The sequence below is a fragment of the Ambystoma mexicanum genome, chromosome 6q (assembly GCF_040938575.1).
Source record: "Ambystoma mexicanum isolate Mex_15411 chromosome 6q, UKY_AmexF1_1, whole genome shotgun sequence".
NCBI classification, from domain to species: Eukaryota; Metazoa; Chordata; class Amphibia; order Caudata; family Ambystomatidae; genus Ambystoma; species Ambystoma mexicanum.
Genome location: NC_090937.1, coordinates 1,400,954,823 through 1,400,980,661, shown reverse-complemented (window position 1 = coordinate 1,400,980,661; position 25,839 = coordinate 1,400,954,823). Strand labels below are relative to the sequence as shown.

The window sequence follows — 25,839 nt, the reverse complement described above, 5'->3', positions numbered from 1 at the left end:
TCAAGAGTGCATGTGCTTTGCACCCTACCATCCCTTCCTTCTCCTGTGAATGTTTGTCCTTATATCAGCATCCTGGCATCCCTCCTTTCTCCCTTTGCACTGTCTTTGGGCATTGTAACTCCTTTTGTGTCACTATCCTGGCTTCTCCTTTGTTTGGGCTGTCAGGAACGTATTCTATATTCTTGTATGTGCCCCAATAATCATTTATCATTTCTTGAGTCTCGATGTAGCTATCTTCATACGGGACCGTCTTGTGTGACCTCCATTTCAGTGTGGCCCATCTCCATTAAAATCAGCCTCTTGTTGTGCAGAGGTGCATGAGGCATTGTGCTCTGGGCTTTGGGATTTCTGTAGCTATGAATGTTCTGAAAGCACTCATGGCATAGGGGATGAGAGAGCACACCTAGCAGCTCTCCCTCATCTCTCTCCCCACCTTAATCATGTGTAGAAGCACACCTGGTTAGACATGTGGTCCGAATCAGCTAGATATGTCTTTACGTGTTCAAAATCTATGTCTGCGCTTCGCCTCAGTCTTTTTCCCTCTGGGCAGCGCCAGTTACTCACTCAGATGTGGCTTCAGTAATTGCAGAAATAGGGATTGTGTTTACATGTACTATAGCGTGTGCGTGAGACAATGCAGCCTTTTGTAATGCAAAGAAGTTAAAGAGGTAGAGACAGCAGAATGCAGAAAATATCAGCATAATTGTTCTTGCCGTAACTTTCATGTATTGTGAGGCTGTATGCACTCGTTTTGTTTCACAAAACTGCTTGCAAAAACCTTTGATGGTCATCATTTGTACTTGTTAGGCCATTCAGGCTCTACTGCCGTAATACTGTGCCAATGCAGCAAGAAACCGTTGTTCCCAAACAGATAATATTTTTGCACTATTAAGCAATGCAATAACGTGTGTGTCGCCCTGTGTCAATATTGGATAGGTATCGGGCCACTTGGAGAAGGAAAGCATAAAAGAACAAGGTTATATCATTTGTCCAGATGTGGCTACAAGTTTGTAAAAGTGTTCCTCAACATTTGTGCAGGTATAGAATTATCTTCCAAAATCAGTCCAAACATTCACAGTGATTACCTATCTAAGGAAAGGATAGTGTGCCTAATCTAGCTTTTCATTTTGCTCTTATCTAGCTCTAGTCCTTGATTGTGTCTGGATTTGCCGCCGTCTTTCTTGTTCTTCTTGCATCAGATTGTCTACGTGTTTGGCCAAGGGGTTCTCACCTCTGCAGGGCCTGGTGTCTCCAAGGTAGATCCAGGCCTTTTTTCCTACTAACTTTACAGCCCTGTCTGTTGCTTGCTCTACAGTGTAAGGGCTATCGAACCTGGGTTCATACCAGGAACTAACAAAATTTCTTAGGAGCACTCGGTCTCCAGGATAAAGAGGTGGTTGCCTATTGTTCTAGTGGTGCGTTATCTTTATGATCCTCCTTCAACATCCCCTTCCGGGACTTGAGCTCTTGAGAGATAAAAGAAGCACTAGCTATTATTGAAGTGAGATATTCATGCATTTCATCACCCCGAGCAGCGGCTGTACTTTGGACATCGGTCCATGGTTTAGTGGGAGGAGCAAACAGAAGGCGCATGCGTCGTCCTGTCACCAACTCATGAGGGGTTAAATGGTGGTCGGATCCAGGTTGATTACGCAATGCGAACAAGGCTAAGGGTAGGCAATGAAGCTATCCCTCTTTTAGCGTTACTTTTATTTTGGCAATATTTTGTTTGAGCAGGCCATCGAGCTGTTCACAAATCTCACTTGCGTGTGGGTGATAAACGCAGAAAAACATATGTTTAATCTCCAGCAGGGCTGTGCTGTGCTCAAAACCTTAATTTACGAAGTGACGTCCAGTGTCTGAGTGCAGGACCTCACACACCCCCAATCGTGGGAACCCCTCTCTGACTCAGAATTTCGCAGCACTGACACGACGAAATGAGTATACTACCACATTCATATATTTATAACCCTTGCACACTTGGATCATGTCCACGTAATCTATGTGAAGATGTTGGAAAGGCCTATTAGGCACAGTATTGATACTTGTGCAACGTGTGACCCTTGTTACATTTTTGGCATACTATACAAGTACTTATAAAAGCGGCAATATACTCTGCCAAGTTGGTCCCCCAATATGTGCCGCAAGAACATCTTTACTAAGGTTAGTAGGATAGTGCAGCTGCGTGAGCACAATCTGCAACAACGCGGAGGGAATCACCAGCTTTCCTGTGCTTTCCTGTCACCACAGTGCATCTGTAGGAGATATTGAACACCCTCTTTTTATCCATAGCTCCTTCTCTGCTGGTGCTCGTCACACTATTTGGGTAATGGGTAAACTGTCCCCCTCTCGCAATACCAGGCTAAGTGCACATAAGCGTGTATTAGGGGTGGTGTCAAACAGATGTATTTCTCTAAAATATGCTGCTCGTTTTGCTTCTGTGTCTGAGGCTACGTTGCTGCAGGAGATCACGTCATCCCTCTCGTGTGTACTTGGCACTTCACAACCGCTATGGCTGATAGGAGTTGCAGCGCATCCATGAGTCTAGCCAATAGGGGCACGTGCTGCACTGGTGTGCTGTCAGCATGTCAGTAGCCCCTCCTTTTCAAACGTGACAGTCCTGCATGTACTGTTGACGTCACGTAGGCGAAGTCAGAGTACACAGTGATCTGGTCCCCATGCGCTTCTAATGCCATCATAAGAGCTATTAATTCTGCCGCTTGCGCTGAAAAATGCGAAAGACAATCTTGCGCTCTCCACTATTTCAATTGTCCTGCTCGGTTTCATCTTTACAACTGCCGTCCCAGTATGCCTCTCTCTGTCGTCTGGTCAATGATCGAAGACCCGTCAATAAGGAGGATCTCCCCTCCTCCAAGGGCATTCTCCTTTGGTCTGGGGATCTCATCATAGTGTTCTGTGTGCATGGTACAGTTGTGTACATAATCTCCCTCTTCTACTGGTTGTGCTATGAATGTCACCGGGTTTATAACTCTGCATCTTACTACTTTTATTGCTGGATCTGAGAAGATTACCTTGTATCCAGATGCTCTCTAAGTGGTTATTGTGCTCTTGGGTTTTTCAAGGATAGCAAAAAGGGCATGCTCCATGTACAGCATGGTACTAAAGCTCATTGTGACATTTGCTGATTTCTACACTACAAAGGTAGCAGCAGCCAATGCTTGTTTGCAAGGGTAATGTCCTCTCATTACCGGATCTAAATGCCCACTATAGTAAGCTATTGGTTTATGCCCTAAGGTCGTTTTGTGTGAGCACCACCGTCATCACTCTACTCTGTTGGAGTGTGAGAACAAGTAAGATTCTTCGCTGTAGTTGGGAATCCCCAACACTGGTGCTGTGCATATTGCCCCTTTCAGTTCTTTAAATGCTTCGGTCATCTCCTTTGTCCATGTCAGTTTACCGTCCGCCCCTCTTGGCCTCCCATAGCTCGCTTAAAAGGTAGAGTATGTGCTGTTAACGAAGACCTAGGCCTTGTAATAATTAGACACCCAATAATTGCTGCATTTCCCTCAGTCAGTGGTGGTGGCGTTCTAAAGACCACGTCTGCCCTTTCTTGGGTTACCTTCTGGCCTTCCTGTGATATTAACTGTCCAACGGACAAAGCCTCTCTCTGGCTATATTGTAGCTTTGCCTTGTCCACCTTGTAACCCTTCTCTGCTACCACTGTCAGCAGCTATACTGAGTCCTTCAGACACTGTTCTTCTGACCTGCTGCGTACTAAAATGTCATCCACATACTTGATGATTGTGCTGTCCAAATGTATGTTCCCTAGGTCCATTTGGAGGACCCTTTTGAATATAGAAGGCGATTTGAGGTAGTCTTGTATGTTTCCACTTTTCATTTCTATATAGGTATGACGTCAGATCCTGCGACTACTCATGAAGTGGGATAGAGAAAAAAGCATTTTCAAATCGATCTACTACATAATATTGTCACTGAATTGGGAACTAACGGGAACTCTGCTTCAACAATATTGTTCAAAGGGCGTAGGTCGTGAATAAAATGCCATGACCCTGCTGTTGCCTTCTTCATTAAGCACACAGCCGTATTACACTGTGACTCTAATGGCACCAAATTCCCTTGCTGCTCTAACGCAGAAACTTTTCTCAAAAATGCCTTTGTCTGCTTCCCTGGATGAAGGATATTGTTTTGCCGTTGGTAAGATCACGCCTGGATTGAGCTTGATTTTGACAGCTCCCACTCCCTTCAACAAGCCAACGTCATATGGGCTGTGGTTCCGTAGAATGCTCGGTACTTGTGCTGAATTTTGCTCCAAAAATGACGCTGGTGCTTTTTTCAGTAAGGCCATTCTCTCTGGTACTTCTCTATAATTAATTCTCACCCAATAAGTAATGCTCATAAAGAACACTTTCTCCAAATAATCATCTCTGAACAACCCTTTGTCTGTCAAGTCCGTCAATCTTTGCCTTCTCCTACCGCGATCACTGCTCTCCATGCCTGTCCTGTATCATCAGTCCCGTGTATCACTATCCTTTCGTCCCTCACTATAACTGTCTCTAGCGGGAACATCTGACCCTACTTCTCGTCTAAGGGAATTTCCGGTCTGAACAAAAACTCATTGGGCAGACAAAGTAGTTTTCCTTGTATCCCTGGAAGCCATGCTAATAGTATTTCCACTCCATATTGAAATAACTCATGGTCTGCAGGAAACCCCCTGTACGGTCTGACCGCAAAATGCATGAATGAATTCTTGCGCGTTCATGTAGTGAATTCATGGGGTGGAACACACTATCCCCTGTTCAGTAAACAAAGTGGTTATGTTAAGTCTGCTCATCATATCCATTCCCTTTATGTTAACTCTTGTCTGTCAAGAGTATAACAGTGGCATGGTAAGGTCATGTTCCCCTATAGAAATTCGAAGTTAGCCAGTGAAAGGAACCAAATCTGTAGCCCCAGAGAATTCTTACCCCATTAATGGCAATGCCTGGATCTGGTTGCATCCGTATCCACGAGAAGGGTGAACGTCTTGTCACCTATGGTCACCGCTACACGTGGTTCCTCGTTCGGGTCGGGTGTAACAGATAGGATTGAACATATCGGGTCCATCAAATTAGATCGAACTTGAGGAGCGAGCCGACCCATTGAGGGTGGCATGGGCCACAACCTTTTTTCAGAGGGGGTGGAAATCCTAGACATTTCAATGTTGACACATATGATTTACACCAGAGTGAGGAAGAACTATATATTAAATGATAGTACTTTCTTCCGCCCCCATCAGTGTTATTGTTTCCACAGTTATATTTGTTGTTTTTGTCGCATGGGCCTGATTCAAGTCTGCTAGACGTTTCTCAGAACATGTCATTGACGTAACCGGAATCTCTTCATCCACCATAAACTTGGACTTGCAGACAGACATTATGGTATCAGGTAATATTATCCCCATATATATGGTCGCTGTACATATCATCACCGGGAAAAGGTTGTGGCGATATTATATGGGTGACCATATATATGGGGATAAGGGCAGCCAACAAAAAATAAAAAGGGTTTGGGGGTTGCAGGGGTGACCCCCGCATGTTCCATGCAATAATCTCCCCACAAAAAAACAGCAATTTCTCTGCGATAATTTTGCATGGCGATATTTTTCTTGGGACATTATTACATGGAACCGACATTATGCTGCGCAGCTTTTCTAAGTAGGCAGCTCATAACATGATATATAATTTACTGGAGGGGAGGCACTGTGTACAGTACAAAGTATAGATGGACCTACAAGTCAATATCCGTAATCAGAAGGCGTGTAAAGGGATAAATCGGACTCACCACCAGAGTCCACCTCAACCCCTGAGGTTCACTGCTAACCATTGCGCGACTAAGGAGGTTATGAATGTTTTCCTTGTTCCAGTCCAAACAACACCGCCTCCACCAAAGGAAACTGCAGAAAGACTCCTCAGGCAACCACTGCAGGCCACTCTCTGCTCCGCTCGCCAATGACCAAGCATACCTGTTTGCATAAGCCCAAGGATTACATGACAACAACGGCCTGGACAGGTCTCCAGATGTTGAATTTAAGCAGGGTCAGGCCTACACGCACACCTATACTAAATTCCACCTTAGTGGAAAGGGTAGTAGACACCTTAGGTTTGAAGTCCTCTTCAGCACCTGTTCAGGGCTTCGAATTGACAGACATCTTAGATGAAGGTCCTGTGACAGAGCATAACTTGCCACTTAATCCGGCAATTGCAGACCCCCTAGCCTTTTTGTGGCAACATCCCTGCTCAGTTCCCTGGGTCAACTCTAACTTTATGGGGAAGTGCAGGCCAGCAAGAGGAGCTCCATCCTTCCTGGCTTCTCACCCTTATCCAGAAGGGTTTGTTGTGCAGGCATCCACAATCACCACCAGGCCTGCGGCATCCACTTCGAATCTGCCTCTTGACAGGGAGGGCAAAAGGTTGGACGCAATGGCCAAGAAGGTCTTTACTTCTAGCAGCATGGTGCTGAAAGCCAATAATGTGGCATGTGGATTTGCAAAATATTCTTTGGTTTATGGAAACCCATGGAGCAGGCTACGCAATACATCCATGAAGGTGAAATGCGGGATGGGTTTAAATGGCTGGTGGAAGATGGGAAGGAGGTAGCCAAGCAGTTGTTGCAAATGGGCCTCCGGGGCCTTGAACAAGTTCCTGAGGAAAGACAAATTCAGGATGGTGACGTTGAGAGAAATTCTCCACGCTCTCGAACTTCAGGACTGGCTGGTGTCAATAGATCTGCAAGACGCTTATTTCTATGTGCTGATATATCAAAAGCACAGGAAGATCCTGAGGTTCCTCATAGGGTACAAGCACTAAGTGCTTCCCTTTGGGTTGACCTCCGCTCCAAGGATCTTCACCAAGCTCATGGAGTCATGGCTCACCTCAGGCGAACCAGGGTCTGTGTATTTCTGTACCTGGACGACTGGCTGATCCTAAGAAAGTTGGCGGGGCAAGTGTTGTCTCATCTAGAGGACACCCGCCTGCTACTGCAGTCTGGTCTTCTCCCGGAGCTTGAAGAAGTCCCATGTGACGCCAGTGCAAAGACTCCAGTTCATCAGAGCAGTCCTAGACACCCGGGTGGGGAAGGTCTTCCCTCCCGAGGAGATAGTCGACGGCATAGCACAGACAGGTCCAATAAGGCACATCAATCAGATTCAATCAAACACGCGCTTTGTTTCAATAACTGGACCTAGAAACACATCAAATGGTCGACACGCCATCTATGTTTCCAAAGCTTTTGGAAATCTGTTAATGATAACAAAATCAATGTTGAAACAAGTCTACTATTGATAGGAACTTGCTTGGATTCACGTTGAAATACTAACCTCACGCTAAATTCCTTAAATTGAGTTTTCACTTGTTTTTGCTCCCATTGTGTGATTTAGATTGATTTTGTCTTGGTTTTTAATTGTTACAACTTTTGTGTATATGTTTTTGTAGATGTGTTTTTTGATAACATTAAAATATGTAACTCCTTTTTAACATTGTGTGGTACCCATCTCTGAACTAGCGATGACAGTTACATAAGTGCTTTGATTGTGGTTATCTGATGCCTTCTGCATGGAAGGAAGGGTAGCTGTGCTGTGGCCCCTCTTGCTGTTACTTATATACTGTCCTTTGCCACAAAGCCCCCTGAGAATAAAGAGGACATTAGAGCTCTTGCTTAGCTCACTGCATTGTACAATGATAAAAAGTTACCACAAGTGATAACAAATTACTAAAAGTAGAAACAATGTTTACCAGAACTGACAGCCTGAACGACATGTCAGTTTCCCTATAAGAGATGCGCAAAATACAGTGTAGTGAAGCATAAAGCTTCACCACACTGTGAAAAGTACAGGTCAGGATCAAAAATAAAAGCAAAATGTTTGGGGGTCCATTAAAATGCAAGGAAATGTGCAGTAAAGAGAAATATTTCCTAACAGGTGATCACTGCGAGGATTTGCAGGTGAGCGGCCTTTGGTCAGCGACGGAAGCCAGGTGGCACATCCACAGGCTAAAGATCCGAGCCATCAGGCTAGCCCATTGGGCTTTTGCTCCATCTCTCGAGGGGAAACATGTCCTGATCCTGATGGACAACACAGTGGCCATGCACTACCTGAACAAGCAGGGTGGCGTGCGCTTCCTCTCCATTTGCAGAGAGGTGATGCAGCTGTGGTTCTGGTTGCTGGAGAACTAAGTCTCGGTCTCTGCAGTTCATCTGACAGGGACAGAGAACGGCTTGGCAGATGGTCTGAGCAGGCAGAGCACGGTCTCACGTGAGTGGGAAGGGTGCTAGGAAGTCCTGGAGGAGGTCTTCTCTCACTGGGGTACCTGAGCAGGGTATCTATTTGCCACAAAGACCAACAGGAAATGCAGCCAGTTTTGCTTGAGGAAGTTCCCAGCGAATGGTGCACTGGGGGATGCGTTACTGGTGGATTGGACCTTCCCTCTCCACTACGCCTTCCCCCCCATTCCCTTCATCCCATTGGTTCTCCGGAGGTTGAAGAGGTTTCAAGCGACCATGATCTTGATTGCCCGACTGGGCGAGGGCAACGTAGTACTCTGATCTCTAGGGTCTGAACATCTTTTCCCCTCACCGGTTTCCTCGGTGCCCGGATCTCCTGACCCAGTCAAAAGGCCTGGTACTCCACCCAAACCCAGAATCCCCCAACCTACATGCTCTTGAGAGGATGAGGTATGATGACTGGGACCTCTCAGAGGAGGTACTCGACGTGTTGCTGGCTGCACACAGACTGTCTATAAGATCCCTGTATGCGTGCAAGTGGAGAAGATTTGAGGCGTGGGGCAGGGAGCATGAGATCAATCCCATCTCTTGCCCCACAAGTACAGTGATGGAGTTCCTTCTGTCACTGGCTTCAGCAGGCTTTCAGGTTACCACAGTCAAAGGCTATTTGGGGTCCTTGTCTGTGTTTAAATGGTCCCCAGATCAAGGTGCCGCCTTTACGATCCCGGTTAAGGCCTGATTCGTGAAGGGCCTTCTAAACAAGGATCCGTTTGAGCACATGTATTCCTGTTCTTTGAGACTGCTTTTGTTGAAATCAGCCTTTTGGTTGTGATCACGTCAACCAGGAGAGTTAGTGAGTTGCAGGCCTTGTGTTGGAAGACCCTGTTTCTATAGTTTTTTGGGGAACATGTTTCCCTTAAAGTGGTTTCTGAGTTCCACCTTTCTCAGTCCATAGATTTGGCGGTCTTCAACCCTCCACCTCACCCCTCTAAGGAAGAGGAGCGGTTCCACCGCTTAGATCCCGAGAGAGCCCTGAACTTTTACGTCGCTAGGACGTCTGCGTTACAAAAATCTGACTAGCTGTTCGTGGCCCATTCATTATCCTGCAAAGTCTAGCAGTAATGAAGCAGACTCTATCGCAATGGATTGTCCTCTGCATCGCACAATGTTATCAGTCTGCAGGCAGGGAGCTTACTCCTGGTATCAGGGCACACTCAACGAGAGAGGTCCTGACTTCCACAGCCCTGCAGAGGAGAGTTCCCATTAGGGACATCTGGTGGGCGTCCACATGATCGACCTTGTACACATTTACTAGGCACTATTCTCTAGATGTCACCCGCGGGCTGATGCATGTTTTGCTTGGGCAGTTCTGCAAAATCTGCTACTGTAACACGTTCTGCCCACCTCCATGCTCCTAACTGCTTGGGGAGTCTATCAGATGAGGACTCTGGGAGAAAGCAATCCATTGAAGGAGAAATTACTTACCGTAATTATCTTTCTATGGATTCTTCTCCCGCAGATTCCTCATTGCCCCTCCCTTCCATCCCCGCTCAGAAGGTTCTTGTGGCTGGGCGCATCTGTCTAAGCGAAGGGACACCTGGTGATGTATCTGAGGCGACTGGTTCAATCTGGCTAGTCGCTTGCCGGTAAAAAAATAAAAATTATTCTTTCCATTTGTCTCTGATTCTTGGGGGTTTGACCCTTTGGCATGTTTCCCATTGTCAAGTTTTTAACAGGCTGGTTAGCCTTGTCTCCCATCGTTTTCCTCTGCAGTGTTCAAACACAGGGAAAATAGGGAAAACTGAGGTATGGGGCATAGTGACGTGGTATATAAACGACGCCTGATGTCATGTTGGCAGCCGACGATCGAGCACCGAGCAAGATGGATCGACGGCCGAGTCGAGGTCACTATGCCCCCTGTCGAAAAGTTTCCAAGCAGCAGAGCTGGATGATATCTATCAGATGGGGAATCTGCGGGAGAAGAATCCATAGAAAGATCATTACGGTAAGTGATTACTCTTTCTATGACATCAAACTTAGACTCATCACCACATGTGGGCTGAGGACAAATGGGGATGTAGAACGGTTTATGCGCACGCTCAAAATGTCCCGAATTAAGTGTGAAGAAGGGAAATCTGAAGAAAAGCCACTGACAAAGTTCCTGATGGTGTACAGAACCACACCTCACGCTTCCAAAGGGATCTCACTGGTGGGAGCACTCTACTGCAAAGGAAGGTCAGTTCACTTATACCATGACACTTCTTGAGGGTAGCTGCAGATATTTATGTGTTGCAGGTTGATGACAAAAAGAAGACCAACACTGAAAAAGAATCGAGGCGGTGAGGTTTAGTAACATCCCTGATCAAGGTCTGTCAAAAAAAATAGGAAAGTGTCTAAAAAATTAGACCGTCCCCATGAAGCAACACCTTGTACAATAACAAGAATAAAACGTTCCATGGTGACTGCTCAGCGACTTGGTGAGGAAGTTACTCATAACTGAAGTTGGTTCAAATAACTGTCGTCATAAGACCGGGAGAGACAAGCTGTGATCAGAGGAGATGACGAAAAACATAGTGCCCCAGAGCCAAGAGATGGATGACATAGGCTTGCCTGATGAAGATGATACGAACCGATCAAATAGAGAAGAGATGCCCATCCGGGAAGGAACATCGAAGAATCCCATCCATGCTGGAAGACTTTATAGTAGAAAGCTGAAATAACATTACCAATATGTTATCCCAGACAGCTATACCACAAGGACACCATGCATATAAATGTTTTGTGCTAATGAGATGTTTTGTTTATGGTGGATGAGAGATATCATCACATTCCGCTGCAACATAGTTCATGTGTGTGGATGTGAAGTAATGCCACCCACCAATGAATGGTCACGGTCAGTTCTCAGGTGTAGCCAGTTGTACACCGAGTAAGAGTGTTTGTGTCTTTATTGCTCCTAGTCTCCCCCCTCGCCACCTCACAGGGTGTAAAACACCTATGATGACAATACTGGGGGCAGTAGAGGCTGCACTTGACATTTCCTTGAAGCAGTAGACTAAAACTGCTTATAAATCAGATTAACATTGTCTGAATGTGACATTGTCGATGTGGCAGTTAGGTGATTGCTGGGAAGTACCTCGCAATTGTTAATGTTAAAGGGTTTTTGTACCGTGCACTATCACCAGCGGAGTGGTCCCCTGGTGCTCTGGTGGATCTGAAAAGGAAGGTGTGAAACGGGGGTTGTGGGAGGGGTTAGTAGGGTATAGTGGGAATAGGAAAGTGAGAGTTGTGATGTCCTGTTGGCAGCTTCAGTTCGGTTTGCACCATTCGCTGAGCTTAGGTGCAAATTTTGGGTCGGTGCGATTCTCATGTGCTGTTGTCCAGGGTTATGTGTTGTTTATATGTTGCAGTGTGGTGAAGTATGTGTAGATTGCTGTGCAGAGATGCGATTGTGTTAGTTTCTGTAGGAGAAGTGTATGTGGAAAATTGAGGTTTTAGATTTGGGTTAGCAGGGTCTTTTGTACCTCTTTGCTTTGGGTTTCTGCGCTGAACATCTATGACCATCCTGTGTGTTTTGATATTGTTTGGCAGCCTAGTGGGGAGGCACGTTGCAGTGTGGTAGTTTTCCTCTGTAAAATTCTAGCAGTTTGGGGTCATGGGTGATGGAGGCATGTTCCTCCCGCCCTAGTGTTAGAGATGGTTAGGAGGTTATGGGTCCCTCCTTGGCCATCTCAGGGGAGGCCCCTAACTACTGAGGTATTCCTCTGTAAACTAGCAGTGTGTGGACATGAGTGGTAGGTGCGTTCTCCCCTTGACCTCTGATGAGGAGTGATTAAGTTAGGAATGATGGGTCCCGCCCTGGGCTTCCTGTTTCTAGCTGAGTCTGTTTCCTAGTTGTTCCCTTCTGATTATGGAGTGAATAGCAAGTTTTGAGTAGTTTTCTGAATTCCAGGTGATCGCTTGTATTGCATATGTATTTGGTAGGCAATTCCAGAATTTTGCTGCCAGATGTGAGAAAGATGATCCTCTGAATTGTCTTTTATTGTTTGGTTTTGGTTCATTGCGAATGTCGTTGCTTGATCTGAGTGGTCTTGCCGGATGTTAGATGGTTATTTTCATATTTAGGAACTGCGCTCCTCGACCGTGGATTGCTCTGTGCGTTATGCACATTGTTTTGAACCTTATTTGTTGTTTTATCGGTAGCCGGTGTAGTATTTTCAGTTCTGGTGCAATGTGTTCCCTTCGTGATAGTTTGAGCTGGAGTCTGGCCCCTGTATTTTGGATATGCTGGAGTTTCTTTAATAGTCGTTTTAGCATTCCTAAGCATAGGCTGTTGGCGTAGTGTACTCTGGACATGAGTGCGATGATGGTGAGTATTTTGTGTGTGAAAGGAGAGAAAATGTAAGATCCTTTTTTTAACTGTGTGCAGGAGGAAGAAACATTAGCGTTTACATGTGTCTCAAGTGTTAGTTTGTTATCCATCAGGACTCCAAGCTTTTTTATTGTTGTTGAAGGTATCGGTGCTGTTCCTAGTTCTGTCGGCCATGGGATGTAGTGGTTTTCCCTGTTTTTGTATATAACCATTATTTTTGTTTTGTCTGGGTTGAGTTTGAGCCTGTTTGTGTTCATCTAGCCACAGAGCTCTTGTAGGCAGTCTTCCAGCGTTGTGTTTTCTTCATGTATGTCTTGTACTTTGTAGATGATCTGTGCACCATCAGCGTAGTTGTTGCATGTAAGGCTGTGTCTTTTAATGAGCTTGATTAGTGGAGTCAGATATATGTTGAAGAGCAGTGGAAATAGGGAGGATCCTTGTGGTACTCCACAGGTGGATTCCCTTGGAGTGGATTTGAATGTTTTGATCCAGACTGTTTCTGTTCTATCTGATAGGAAGGATTTAATGAAGCATAAGGCTATGGCAGGGATTTCTTCCTATCCCCTGATGAGGATGTCATGGTTGACTGTGTCAAATGCTGCAGGGAGATCCAGAAGTATTAGAGCTGCACTTGTGTCTGAGTCTGCATTAGCTTTCAGATCGTCCCAGATTGAGAGCAGTGCTGTTTCTGTTCCTCTCATCGGTCAGCAGCCTACTTGTGCCTGGTCCAGCAGTAGGTGTTGTTCTATGTATTCTTGAGTTATTCTATATACATAGGTTTCAAGTAGTTTCTCTGGGTAGGGGATGTTTGAGATGGGTCTGTAGTTGGAGAGGTCTTCCACATTGCCTGCTGTGTCCTTGAGGAGCGGCTTGATGCATGCCGATTTGAATGATCGCTGTACTTTTCCTGTTGAAAATGATTGGTTGAAAACGTTTTTGTAGTATTCCATAGGTGTTCGTTGTGTGAGGATTGATTTGTGTATATATGGGGGACAGGGGTCCATGTGGCAGCCCGTTCAGCTTGACAAATGTTTCAGCTGATATTTGGGGAAAGCTTCAGAGTTTGTTCTGACGATCCTCAGCTGGCAAGGTGGGTTGCGTGATGCAGTTGATCGGTCTGCTTTGTATGCTTTGGTGGATGATGCTGATTTTTGTTTTTGAAGTGGTCTGTGAGTTTGTCGCATAGTTTTAGTAAGGGCATTGATGTGTTGTTGCGGCCAGGGCTGTTTCTCGTTTCGTTTATGATGTTAAACAGTTCTTTTTGAGTGTTGGTGGCTTTGGTGATTCGGTTGCCGTAGTATTTGTTTTTGGGCTTGTGGATTTCCTTTTTGTACTAACAGATTTGTCATTGGAATTGGAATTTCTTCCCCTGGTCGTATTTTCGCTTTCCATTCTAATTCAAGCTTCCTGTTTTTTCTTTTCGTAGCGCTGAGTAGCGGGTTTGCAACTGTTAGCAAAAATCTATCTGAAAAGTATGGCTTTAATTATGTGAAATAACTGTATTGCTTTGCGCTTTAAGTATACTTTGTTTTTTGAGCGAGTGACACTAAATACTGACATTTCTTCTTGTTATTTCAGATGTGTGGTGTGATGATCTCTGGTAGTGAAGAAGCAACACCATCAATTATATATCATTGTGTCCTGCGAGGCTTGGAACGTCTTCTCCTATCTGAGCAACTCTCTAGGCTGGATGGAGAAGCTCTGGTCAAACTTAGTGTCGACAGAGTTAACATGCACAGCCCTCACAGAGCAATGGCAGCCCTAGGATTAATGATGACTTGCATGTATACAGGTGTGAATTGAATTTGGTATAATCTCTGGTTAAACTTATGTGTAATTAAAGCATACCTAAATGGCATTGTGGGCTCTAAACGACCACCCAAACTTGCAGTTCTCATCGAGCCCTGTTTCTGTTTTGACTTTGTTTCTAAATACCTATATTATTTTTATAGGGAAAGAGAAAATAAGTCCTGGGAGAATTACAGACACTAATCCAACCTCTCCGGACAGTGAATCGGTAATTGTGGCAATGGAGCGTGTGTCTGTTCTCTTTGATAGGTAAGCATAATTACATTTGTTAGTTTGCAAAGGGACCATTTTGCAGGTTGCTTAGCAAGGGAACGGATTCCCTTCATTACATGTAGAATAGTCCATTTAAATTCTTCAGTATTTCAGTGCTCATATCTGTTGTGGGAAAGTACAGATGTTTAAAGTGTGTAACTCACAAATGTTAATATGTTAACCCAATTTCAATCCACAAGAGCAAGAATTTTTTGTGATGGGACTAAAGGCCACATATCCACCTATCACGGTGATACAAATTGCCATAAACTCAAAGAACAGGTGTGAACAGTCCTAAGGCCGGGCTTTTTGCCACCATTGTGCTAAACATTAACTGGTTGCTAGAAAAAGCTCCTCTTTGCCACTTGAAATCTGTTTTGATAACTACATTTATCCATTCTTGGATCTTCGTCATTGTACATAACCATTTGGATGTTCCTGCAGGTCGAGTGTGATCCTGGACCACTTTTGAAAAGAATAATAATAATAATTAACATCTTAAATAAAAAAAAAAAATAGTTTCCTTTTCCTTTTCAAAAGAGGCTTGCTGGGAATTGTGATACTGCCACCACCAAACACCCATGTTGTCCTGTAACCGTCCAGTCTCCTCCGTTTTATTTTCTGCTAGCCCTGAGAGATACCAGAACACTGCATTCTCATTTGGTGGAGTGGCTTCAATTAATCCCACACAACTAAAATAGATCTGAATGAAACAATTATTTAAGAAGTCTTTCTTCCACTAGTTGTCACGATTGGAGGTTGCAGTAAAAATAACTATGATCTATCTTCCTCATCAAATCAGTCTTTTATGTCCTTTTTCCTTTATTTACCTTTAAGTTTCATAATCTCAAAACTCCTCCTCAATCCATTCTAGTCGATGCCTTCCTCCCAAGGATTCCTCATCTAGGATATCTATCTCCCAGTGCAGATGCTCTTTATAAACTTTCTACTGCCAGTGGGTGTAGCATAGCTCTGTATCCTATCAGACTGACTCCTCTACGTGCCCTGCACTGGACATGTTGGGGCCAGTATATACTGCGTTGCCACGCCTCATGGCCTTAGTTCCTTTTTTCCGGGCACCCTGCTCTTGAATATTCCCTGACGACGTGGAATATTAATGTGCATGTGAATCCATGCCAGACCCATGCTGAGAACAAGAGTTACAGGTAAGTAACTTGTACCTTACCCTTTTTGTTTTGCCGAATCCGACAAAGGTTTTTGTTTTAAATACTGCATCAACTGCAGGGGTCAATTGTCTCTGATCCCAGCATGATCTTCTTGTGATGTCTCTGAAAAGAACATGACACGCAGGATTGCGCCTCGTGCCAATCGATGCACCCCAAGGCACTTTGAGAGCGGGCAGCAAACCTCTCTACCTTTTTCCACAAGGAATAATGTGACAAACGCACCCATTTAAGGTTGACGAGTGCAGAGTGCTGACCTGAAGGACAAAAAGAAGCGCCTTAAAAGGTCTTGTTCACCTAGCAGTTCCTTGAAACACCATTCAATGGATTGCCTTTCTCCCACAGATTCCTCATCTGTTAGATATCCTCATCCATCTCTGGACGTTGGACGTCTTATATATACCACGTCACTACGCCCCACACCTCGGTTCCTTTTTTCCACACGCTTGACACGCTGCTTTGAGGAACACAGTGAATCAAGTCTTCGACTCTTTTTGATGTATTTTCATCAGATTTGTTTTTTTCATTCAACTGAGAGATGTCCATGCAAAATCAGTATTGATGCCTTTGGCGGAGTCCTCGTGTATGGGATGAGCAGAACGATGCCACTTTCGATGCCAGGACCATCCCGAGCACTCAGTTACTGATTATTGATGCCCCCTCGGCGTCCAAGACTTTGTCGGCGCAAACCACAAACCATCTACATCGAGCAGTCTTTCGTGCCGAATTCGAATTTCGACACCACAGCGGATATCTTCTGCACTAATGACGATCAGGGTGATATCGACCCCTATATACTCTGGAGCTGGTACCGACTTTTTTGTCAACCAAGCGGACCTCATGGCTTTGGCTGAGGGACTGCATGACGCCAGCATGCTGGACAAGTCTCTGAGTGTCGAAATGCAACATGCCCATTCTTATGCCCACACCAATGCAAAGTTCCAGGCTTTAGTCGATATGGTTGTGGATACCCTGGGATGGAATACACCAGCCCAGCCTGTGCAAGGTTATGACCTTGGAAAATTACCTTAGCTTTAGAAAGGCCTTGAAAATCTACCTGTTTTAATAGCTGACTCTAGGCTAGGCTGCCCTTTCTCCTCCGCCAATGCCATGATGCCCACGGGTGAACATGCTCTTAATAAATCTTAACATAACATGACCTGGCAGACATCCTCGATGAGGGCCCGCCACAGAAAGGGCTATGCCTTTCAATGCGGCTATCGCCAACTTGTGGAAACTTCCTTGCACCATAACTCCGGTTAACTCAGACCTTAGTAAGAAATATAGGCCGGCAAGAGGAGATCCCTTATTCCTCTCTTCTCACCCGTCTCCGGAGGGATTGGTGGTCCAAGCGGCCACAGTGTCCACCAGACCAACCACTTCCACATCCAACTTGCCAACCAATAGGGAGGGCAAGAAAGTAGATGCTTTTGTGGAGAAAATATTTTCCTCTGGTACCAAGGCCTTGAAGGCGATCAATGTCTCCTGTGGCTTTGCTAAATACGCCTTCGGCTTGTGGAAGGCGATTGAGCAGGCTGCCCAGAACATCCCTGAGGCGGAGATGCAGGAAGGTTTCCCGCAGTTGGTGAACAACGGGAAGGAGGTGTCCAGACAGGTCTTGCAGACGGGCCTGGACGTGGCAGACTGTGTCACACGTTTAATGGGCTTGTCCACGGTTCTCAGGAAGCAGGCATACCTGCACTCCTCGGGGTTCTCACCCAATGTCCAGAATAAACTTCTCGACATTGCTTTTGACCGTGAGAATCTCTTCGGGCTGAAGGCCGACGACTCTTTGGAGAAGTTCAGAGTCCAAGCTTGCTGCAAAGCCACTCGCCCTAGCTGTGCAACTGCCAGCCAAGCCTGACTTTTGTTTCTCATCAAGGTTTAAAGGCTACAGGGGCTACATTCCCTACAGCAGGAAGGCTCAGCTCCCGCAAGCCAAGCAGGGGCAGAGGCATTTCCCGTGCTCCAGAAGAGGCTCATAGGCTTCTAGGGGCCAGCAGACAGAAGGAGCAGGAGCAGTAGGGGCTGCTGTGCCCATGAAGCCGATTTTATTTCTCCTCCCACGATTCCCCAGTTGGAGGACAGCTGACCGAGAATTGGGCCCAGTGGTGAGAGATTACCTCCGATGCCTGGACGCTTCAGCTTGTGCGATGGGGTTACTGTCTGCCTTTCTTAAAAATGCTGCCGGATAGACCCATCACCACCTCCTTACTGAACGGAGCAGGAGCTCCAGGAAGAACTGCAAGCTCTGCTGTTGAAGGGTGCCATGGAAGAGGTACCTCCCGAGCAGAGAGGGTCGGGTTGGTATTCCCAGTATTTCCTGGTACCCAAGAAGAGAGGAGGTCTACATCCCATCCTGAACAAATTCCTGAGGAAATACAAATTCAAGATGGTGATTTTGAGAGAGATTCTCCACGCTCTCGAGTTGCAAGACTGGTTGGTGTCCATAGATCTTCAGGACACATACTTTTGTGTGCCGATCGATCAGTAGCACAGGAAGTTCCTGTGATTCCTCATAGGTTACAGGTGCTATTAATTCAAGGGGCTCCCCTTTGGGTTGACCTCCGCTCTGAGGGTCTTCACCAAACTCATGGTTGTAGTCGCGGCTCAACTCAGGCGATCTGGTTTCCATGTGTTTACATACCTGGACGAAATCGGCGGAGCAGGTTTCTTTACATCCTGAGGGCACATGTTCTCTACTCCACAGGCTGGGCTTCTGCACAAGTCCCACAAGATATCAGCACAGAGGCTCCAGTTCATCAGAGCAGTCTGAGACACTCAGGTTGGGAAGTCCTTTCCTCTTGAGGAGAGAGTTGCCAGCGTTGCACAGATGGGCCGACTCTTTCAGCCATGCATTTTTCTGGTGCCAGAGGACAGGATGCGGATGCAATCTTTGCAATGGCTCCTGCGAGGTCAGTGGTCGCAGTAATTCAGCACTTTGAGGGACGTTCGCAGAGTGTCCTGGTCCGTGGTCAATGACGTTTGTTGGTGGGCCATCAACAGCAACATACTAGAGGAGGAACCCTTCTTGCCTCCGTGGCCTCAGGCCCAAGTGGTTACGGATGCGTCCTTGAAAGGTTGGTGCGCTCACTGCAAGGACTTGTAGGTGAGTGGCCTTTGGTCAGCAATGGAGGCCAGGTGGCACATCAACAGGCTGGAGTTGCGAGCCATCAGGTTTGCCCTGAAAGCGTTTGCACCTTCTCTGAAGGGGAAGCATGTCCTGATACTGACAGACTATACAGTGGCCATGCCCTACCTGAAGAAGCAGAGTGGCGAGCGCTCCCTTTCCCTTTGCAGAAAAGCGATGCAGCTGTGGTTCTGGCTATTGGAGAACCAGAACTCCGTCTCTGCAGTTCATCTGGCGGGGACAGAGAACTGCTTAGCGGTTGCTCTGAGCAGGCAGAGCACGGTTTCACATGAGTGGGAAGTGTGCCAGGAAGTGCTACAGGAGGTCTTCCCTCGCTGGGATACCCCAGCGGTGTATCGGTTTGCTACACAGTCCAACAGGAAGTGCTGACAGTTTTGCTCAGGGGAATTCCCAGCGAACGATGTAGTAGGGGACATATTGCTAGTGGACTATACCTTCCCCCTCCACTATGACTTCCCTCTGATTCCCATCATTCCTTGGGTTCGCGGGAGATTTCAAGCAACCCTGATCTTGATCACCCTGGATTGGGCGAGGAGGACATGGTACTCCGACCTTCTGGACTTGACCATCTGACCATCCGAACCCGGAATCCATCAACCTATGGAATCCCTCAACCTACATGCATGACTTTTGAGAGGATGAGATATGATGACTAGGACCTCTCTGAGGATGTACTCGAGGTACTGCTGACTGCACGGAGACCTTCAGGTCACCACAGTCCAAGGATACTTGGTGGCTGTGTTTGTGTTCAAAAGGTCTCTGGTTGGGGCGCTTCTGAGTGAAGCTCTGCAGCCCAGCATTGTTGTACTTCAGTTATCCTATACTTTACTGTACAGATGACCGTGTGAAACTGCTGCCTGGCCAAGGGTACCTCTTCTGGACCGAATTGCCAGATGAGGTCCCTGGCAGCCATGCTGGAAGGCCGCAACAACCTCTGCATCCCTGTGACACCTTCCGGCTCTGACAGAGGGTCCATCCCAACTGAGGCTATCCTACACCGGGCGGCGCTGATGTAGCAACTGTGTGCCTGAGATCGCGGTGGTTTCACCACTTGTGGCCAGCCTGGGAGCAGACCAGAAAGCCTCCAGCCCCTGCGTCTCCAGGCCAGACCGGCACATCCTCTCTACTGCCGTCATACTGGTGCCGTGGGCGGTGTCAGGGACTGTCGCTCCTGCGGTGAGCAGGTGGCTCTGAGCTGCGGACCCGCCTGCTGTACTGGTCACGCGGCAGCTCTCCAGCCATCGACACCCTTGAGTGGAGAATACATGTTATGAACCACATGGGCTGGAGGCCGCACCACCCACTGGCCTGCCGCTGGACCCATTGCCGCTGTTGGCGCCCTGCATCGGTTCGGTTTCCATTGCCGGCGGGCTACAGCAGACTCAAAACTGGCTATGGTGGTGTGCGCAGCCTTGATGGCAACGGTACGTTATTGATGTCTCCTACACTGCGGCAGCTTATCGGCCAATATCTTCAGAGAGTGCTGCACTTCGGGCCCCATTGCCCTCCACTGAGAGGCTGTACATGCTGATGGTGGCCGAATATTACGCTGTGGGTGGGGCAACTTTTAAGATATATTGCAGACATATTCCAGTTACGGACTGCAGGGAGGGGGGTGCCGCTATTCTGAAATACTGTCTTTTTAACGGCAATGGTGAACCCTCTCTGGGCCCATAGTGCTGGTTGCTGCTACCCGCCTATCGTCTTGTAGGAAAGGATAGAGACAGAGGAGATAAACTTACAGGAGTGTCCCATGGTGCATCCCATCCTGTTGCACCGTTGAGGCAGGCGCCGCCCTTGTGGCTGGATTCGACCACACACTACTGTACTGTAGCAGAGGCCAACTGATACAATATCGGTGTGGGACACTACACAGTACCACTTCTGCCCAGGGGCGAATCACACTTGGACGCCACCACACATCACGCTGTTCCATAACTGCGGCAAGTTACCGTGCAAATTATCACGGTGTCCCCCCACTGTTGCATGAACTTTATGCCCACCGGGTAGATGTGGGGAGCCACATATGTATCCCAATCTACTACTCTGGATTTGTGAGCAATACAACCCTTGGATACCCCAAGTGACACTAACTCATTGAAACAGCGATCCCTCTGTGTGTCCTGGTGAAACGACAATACAATGTCAAAAAGTGCCGGGAAAAAGCAAAGCTCCATTAACATGTTTGGTACAGCAGCGGCCAGTGCTGATGGGAGGGATCTGGCACTGGTGCGACACCTGGCGGCTCAGCTGCAGTGCATGAACCTAGCGAGCTACAACAGATGATGGACTACATGTGCGAGGGGTTCACTACTTTACACATCAAGCTGGATGATATGAGCAGTACCATAAGCTCAATAAAATCTTACATGGACAAATACTGAGTGACGGAGAAGGAGACGAGACTAGGATCTAGATCCTGGCGCAAGAATTTACGGATTATAGGAATACTGGAGGATAATGTGGCAGGACCTATGGAAGAATATATGGAGCGTACTCTCTTGTCCCTACTGGACAGCCCAAAACGATCACCACACTTCACTATTGAGCGGGCTCAACGTACACTCGCGCCAAAACCAAAGCCCGGTCATTGCTCAGGTATTAAATTACAGAGACATAGATATGCTACTATGGACTGCAAGAGCCAAGGGTGAACGTCTACTTGGCTCCAATAGGATCCACCTGTACCCGGACTTCTCGGTATCGGTGCAGCAGGAGCGTAAGACTTTTTTGGCCACCAAGAAAAGGCTCAGAGATCATAAGGTGAAATACTCCATGCTCTTCCCGGCTAAACTAAGAATAGAACACGACGAAAAGGTGTATTTCTTCACAGTTTCTGAAGACACTATGCAGTTCATTGACAAGCACTTTCCAGGTTGACCTTAATCTGCGTTAGAGTGCCTCCCTTACCAAGTTTTACTGACTCTATTTTGTGGTGCTGACGCCAATGTTGACACCCTTGAGTGCGGCACCTATCTGTCTGATCATGCTTTTATTGCCCCATTGCTCAGGGAATACATACTAGTTAATATGTACCTGTAACCATGTTTAAGATGTAATAAGATGTTATGCCTATGCCGGGCTGCAATCGGCCAGCAGCCCCCCCATGCACAGTTGCAAATGGTGTTGGGATGGTTGGTTAGAGTCTATCATCCCTCTGGTGGGGAGAGGAGCGGGGGGTGGGGAGAGGAGCGGGGGGTGGGAGGGGTTATTGTGGGTTAGTTTGAAAAATAACTGCTTGACATTTGTGTTTGGTTTAATAGAAATCAATGGCATTGGGCTGTGAACTTATCAAAACACCTTATCCCTGTCTCCGGGGAATTCAGAGACCATATCATAATCTGGCCAAATGGGGGTTTAAACTGTAAACTTCATTAGCTGGAACGTGTCTGTGTTGGTGAACCCAATAAAGATGCGCAGGCTACAACTGTACGCTGAATGGCACAAGATACACGTCTTGTTTCTGCAAGAAACTCACTCACTAGACACAGGCAGTTGCAGATTTGCCAAAAGCTGGGGCGCACAGCGCCACTATACCTCGTATTAGTCTCAATGAAGGGAGGGTGGCTATGACCATTATACATAAATCAATGCTATACACGCACCTGGAATTGCACATTGATCCACTAGGACGTTATGTGCTACTACAGGGTATACTGATGGACCAAGAGATTGTCCTACTTAATGTGTACGGTCCTAATGTAGATGACCCGGATTTCTACGCAGAATTAATTGGGTTACTAATGCTCTACCCCCTAATCACTGCCATATGGAGAGGAGATTTTAACCTTAAATAGGTCCGGCGCTAAGCCTCGGCAGCTGCCCAAAGCAGCCCTGGCGCTCCAGAGGGGCCTACAGGAGGTGGGAATGGTTGATGCCTGGTAATGCTAAACCCCACATTGCTTAAATACTCCTATTATTCTACACTACATGACTCCCACTCCAGAAAAGATGCTTGGTGGATACCCGACTCTCTTATGAACCACCTTATAGAGGCTGATATTTTACCTTGCACGTTCTCGGACCACTCCCCAATTACTCTGAAGCTTTTGCTGGGCTCACCACCGGAAGTAGGTAGCCAGTGGAGATTCAAGCCGCAATCACTATTAGAGTCGGCCTTTGCGGTTGAATTGGGTAAGAGAGTCGAAAGAATACTTCCAGATAAACAGTGGTTCTGTGGATAGTCATGCGTCCCTTTGGGAAGCCTTTAAGGCAAACATACGCGGCATTGCGCTGGTGACTGAATCAGGGATACATTAGACCATATGCAGGAATATTCAGGCCAGCGAGGGTAGGCTGCGTAGCCTAGAGCAGGCATACATAACCACACCCGGCAATACTACCTTGGGCGACATGAAGACCAAACTGGATAGGTTCTGAGAAATGGCGGAAAGGGAGCTGAAGTTCATAGACAGTCCAGGTCAGGAGAGGATATACGGAGAGGGTGAATGCCCTGGTAAACTGCTAGCTAGAATGGTACAACAGGCTAACCATCTTATCCCGTTAGTGCAAGACGCAACAGGTTAAACAGTACATACCACACCTTAGGTGAGCCGAGTTTTCCACTCTTATTATTCAGCGTTATATGTTAACTCGGACGCTGCTACCCTATCGGACATAGAGGCTTACCTAGACAACCTAGCGCTGTCAGTACTGTCAGATGAAGTCAGAACTGACCTTGACCTCTGAAGAAATATCTCGAGCCATCGATGCTCCACGGCACTCAACCTGCATTGCCTTTTCAATGTTCTGGCACAGATTGATTAAGAGAAACGTGCGGTTGCCGCTGCTTTAGACATCCAAAAAGCCTTTGACTCAGTGTCCTGGCAGTTCATGGGGACAGTACCTAATAAATGCAATTTTGAGCCCTGGTTCATATCATGTGTGAAACTGCTATATACAAAGTCCACTGCAAGGGTCAAAATAAATGGCTCCCTCTCTGACCCCATAAATATAGGTAGCGGGACCCGACAATCCCCTAATATTTGCCATAGTTATGGAACCGCTCGCTGACGCTATCCACTACAGACACGGCCAAGGCGGATCGGACTGGCAGGAGCACCAGAGATCATTTGTTTATATGCAGATGATGCCTAGCTGTTTAAACACAGCCCAGAGAAACACCTGCCACCAATTATGCAAGAATAAAAGTTTGTGGGTTCGATATATTAGTACTGTGCGCTAGTGACCACTCTAGATTTAAATATCAAAAATTATTATAGTATTGTATTAGTCTGAAATATGATATGCCAAAACGAATAATTTCAGTACACTATGGTATTTATTCACAACTTGGAATAAATACCATATTGTACTGAAGTTATTCATTTTGGCATATCATATTTCAGACTAATAACATAACCACAATTAAATATTCCCTGGGCGCGAGTCACCTTCACATACTTTCAATTATGCAAGTAGTACATTTATTCGGAACCTTCTCCGGGCCGCGCCTGAACTGTGCTAAATCTGAATTTTTCCTGCTTGCAGAGGCAACCTCAGCCCACCAGATCACATGGGATTCACCTGGACCCCAACTATTGAACAAACTGCTAACCTGGGCGAGACTCCCGCTACAATTGCTGGACGTTTATCTCTCCTTAAAATTATTGTCCTCCCGAACATGCTTTACTACTTTTTAAACATTCCACTATGGCCCATGCGACATTCTTTAAAACACTAAAAACAGCGATCAATAGCATTATATGGCACTACGGTGCAGTTTGACTAAAATGGGAGACCTTGTCGAGACCCTATGCACAGGGCAGTTTGGCTGCCCCAGATTTGGAAAAATACTGGGTTGCGGCTCAGGCGCACGATGCACTTTATTGGTTCGATGCAGTGTCACTGCGCCATCACCTGAAGATAGAGCGACACGCAACAGATACCCGCGATGTCCGCCCACTGGTCTTGCCGCCGTGTTGGCTAGACCCCAGCGTTAATGACACAGTATTTACGACAGCACTGGCCTGGGGCAAGATATGGAAAATGGTGGATAATCTCCAACCATACCATAGGAATTTGCTGCTATGGAACATTTTTCGACTACATCTTAAAATAAGTAAGGCAGCAGTGCTATCGTGGGTGGCAGATGGATACATTACCATGGGTGACGTGTATGATATGGAAACCTTTGTTACGTTCCAAAGCCTGACAAACCCCCCACGTAGACAGACGCCATAGTGGCAACAATATGCAGGACTCTGACGGGCGGTTAAAAAAACATGGGCCCCATTCCCGGTTCAGCCGCCTGATGAGCCGCTCCTAGAAATTATCATTGGTGGGGACTTCTATGCAGGGTGGAGTGGCCAAACTGTACAGCTTGCTACAGAACTGTGGCAATAAACACCTATGTAAACTCTACAAAGTCTTGGCTGGCGACCTGGAGATGGACAACACTGATGATGCTTGGGAAGCTGTGTGTCTGCAGAATCGTACATTATCCCTTAACTCGCAATTCCGGCTAATACAGTTCAAAGTGCTACACAGGTACCACTATACTCTGGCCATGCTACACCTTTTTTCACATACACACTCATCACTCTGTCGTAGATGCCAGACGATGCAAGATAACTCCACATGCTATGAAGCTGCTCCAAACTAAAAAAGTATTGGTTTGGGTTCTGTGACGTCATGTCAGAAATGTTGACATTTCCCATTGAACCCAGCACACAGAATTGCCTGTTTCATCAATTCATTGGTGTGAGGAGATGCCAGCATAAACCTGCAAGCCTCTGCATGTTGTTAGCTTTTCGTGGTGTACTACTACAGTAGTTGCGCCCCACCTGCACAACGGTGGCACAGTGGTTGTGTGCTGTTACATGGGATTCAGACAT

The 25,839-nt window shown here is 46.6% G+C and overlaps 1 protein-coding gene across 4 annotated transcripts in view; it reads left to right on the top strand.

Moving 5' to 3' along the window:
• The window catches only part of HTT (huntingtin), a 2,905,635-nt gene that overhangs the window by 2,758,428 nt on the left and 121,368 nt on the right, over positions 1-25,839 (top strand). For all 4 annotated transcript variants that reach the window (XM_069632055.1, XM_069632053.1, XM_069632052.1 and 1 more), the window contains 2 exons: positions 14,186-14,399; positions 14,560-14,665. In XM_069632055.1, the coding sequence (XP_069488156.1) occupies positions 14,186-14,399; positions 14,560-14,665 (320 nt within the window). The remainder of the gene's footprint in view (positions 1-14,185; positions 14,400-14,559; positions 14,666-25,839) is intronic.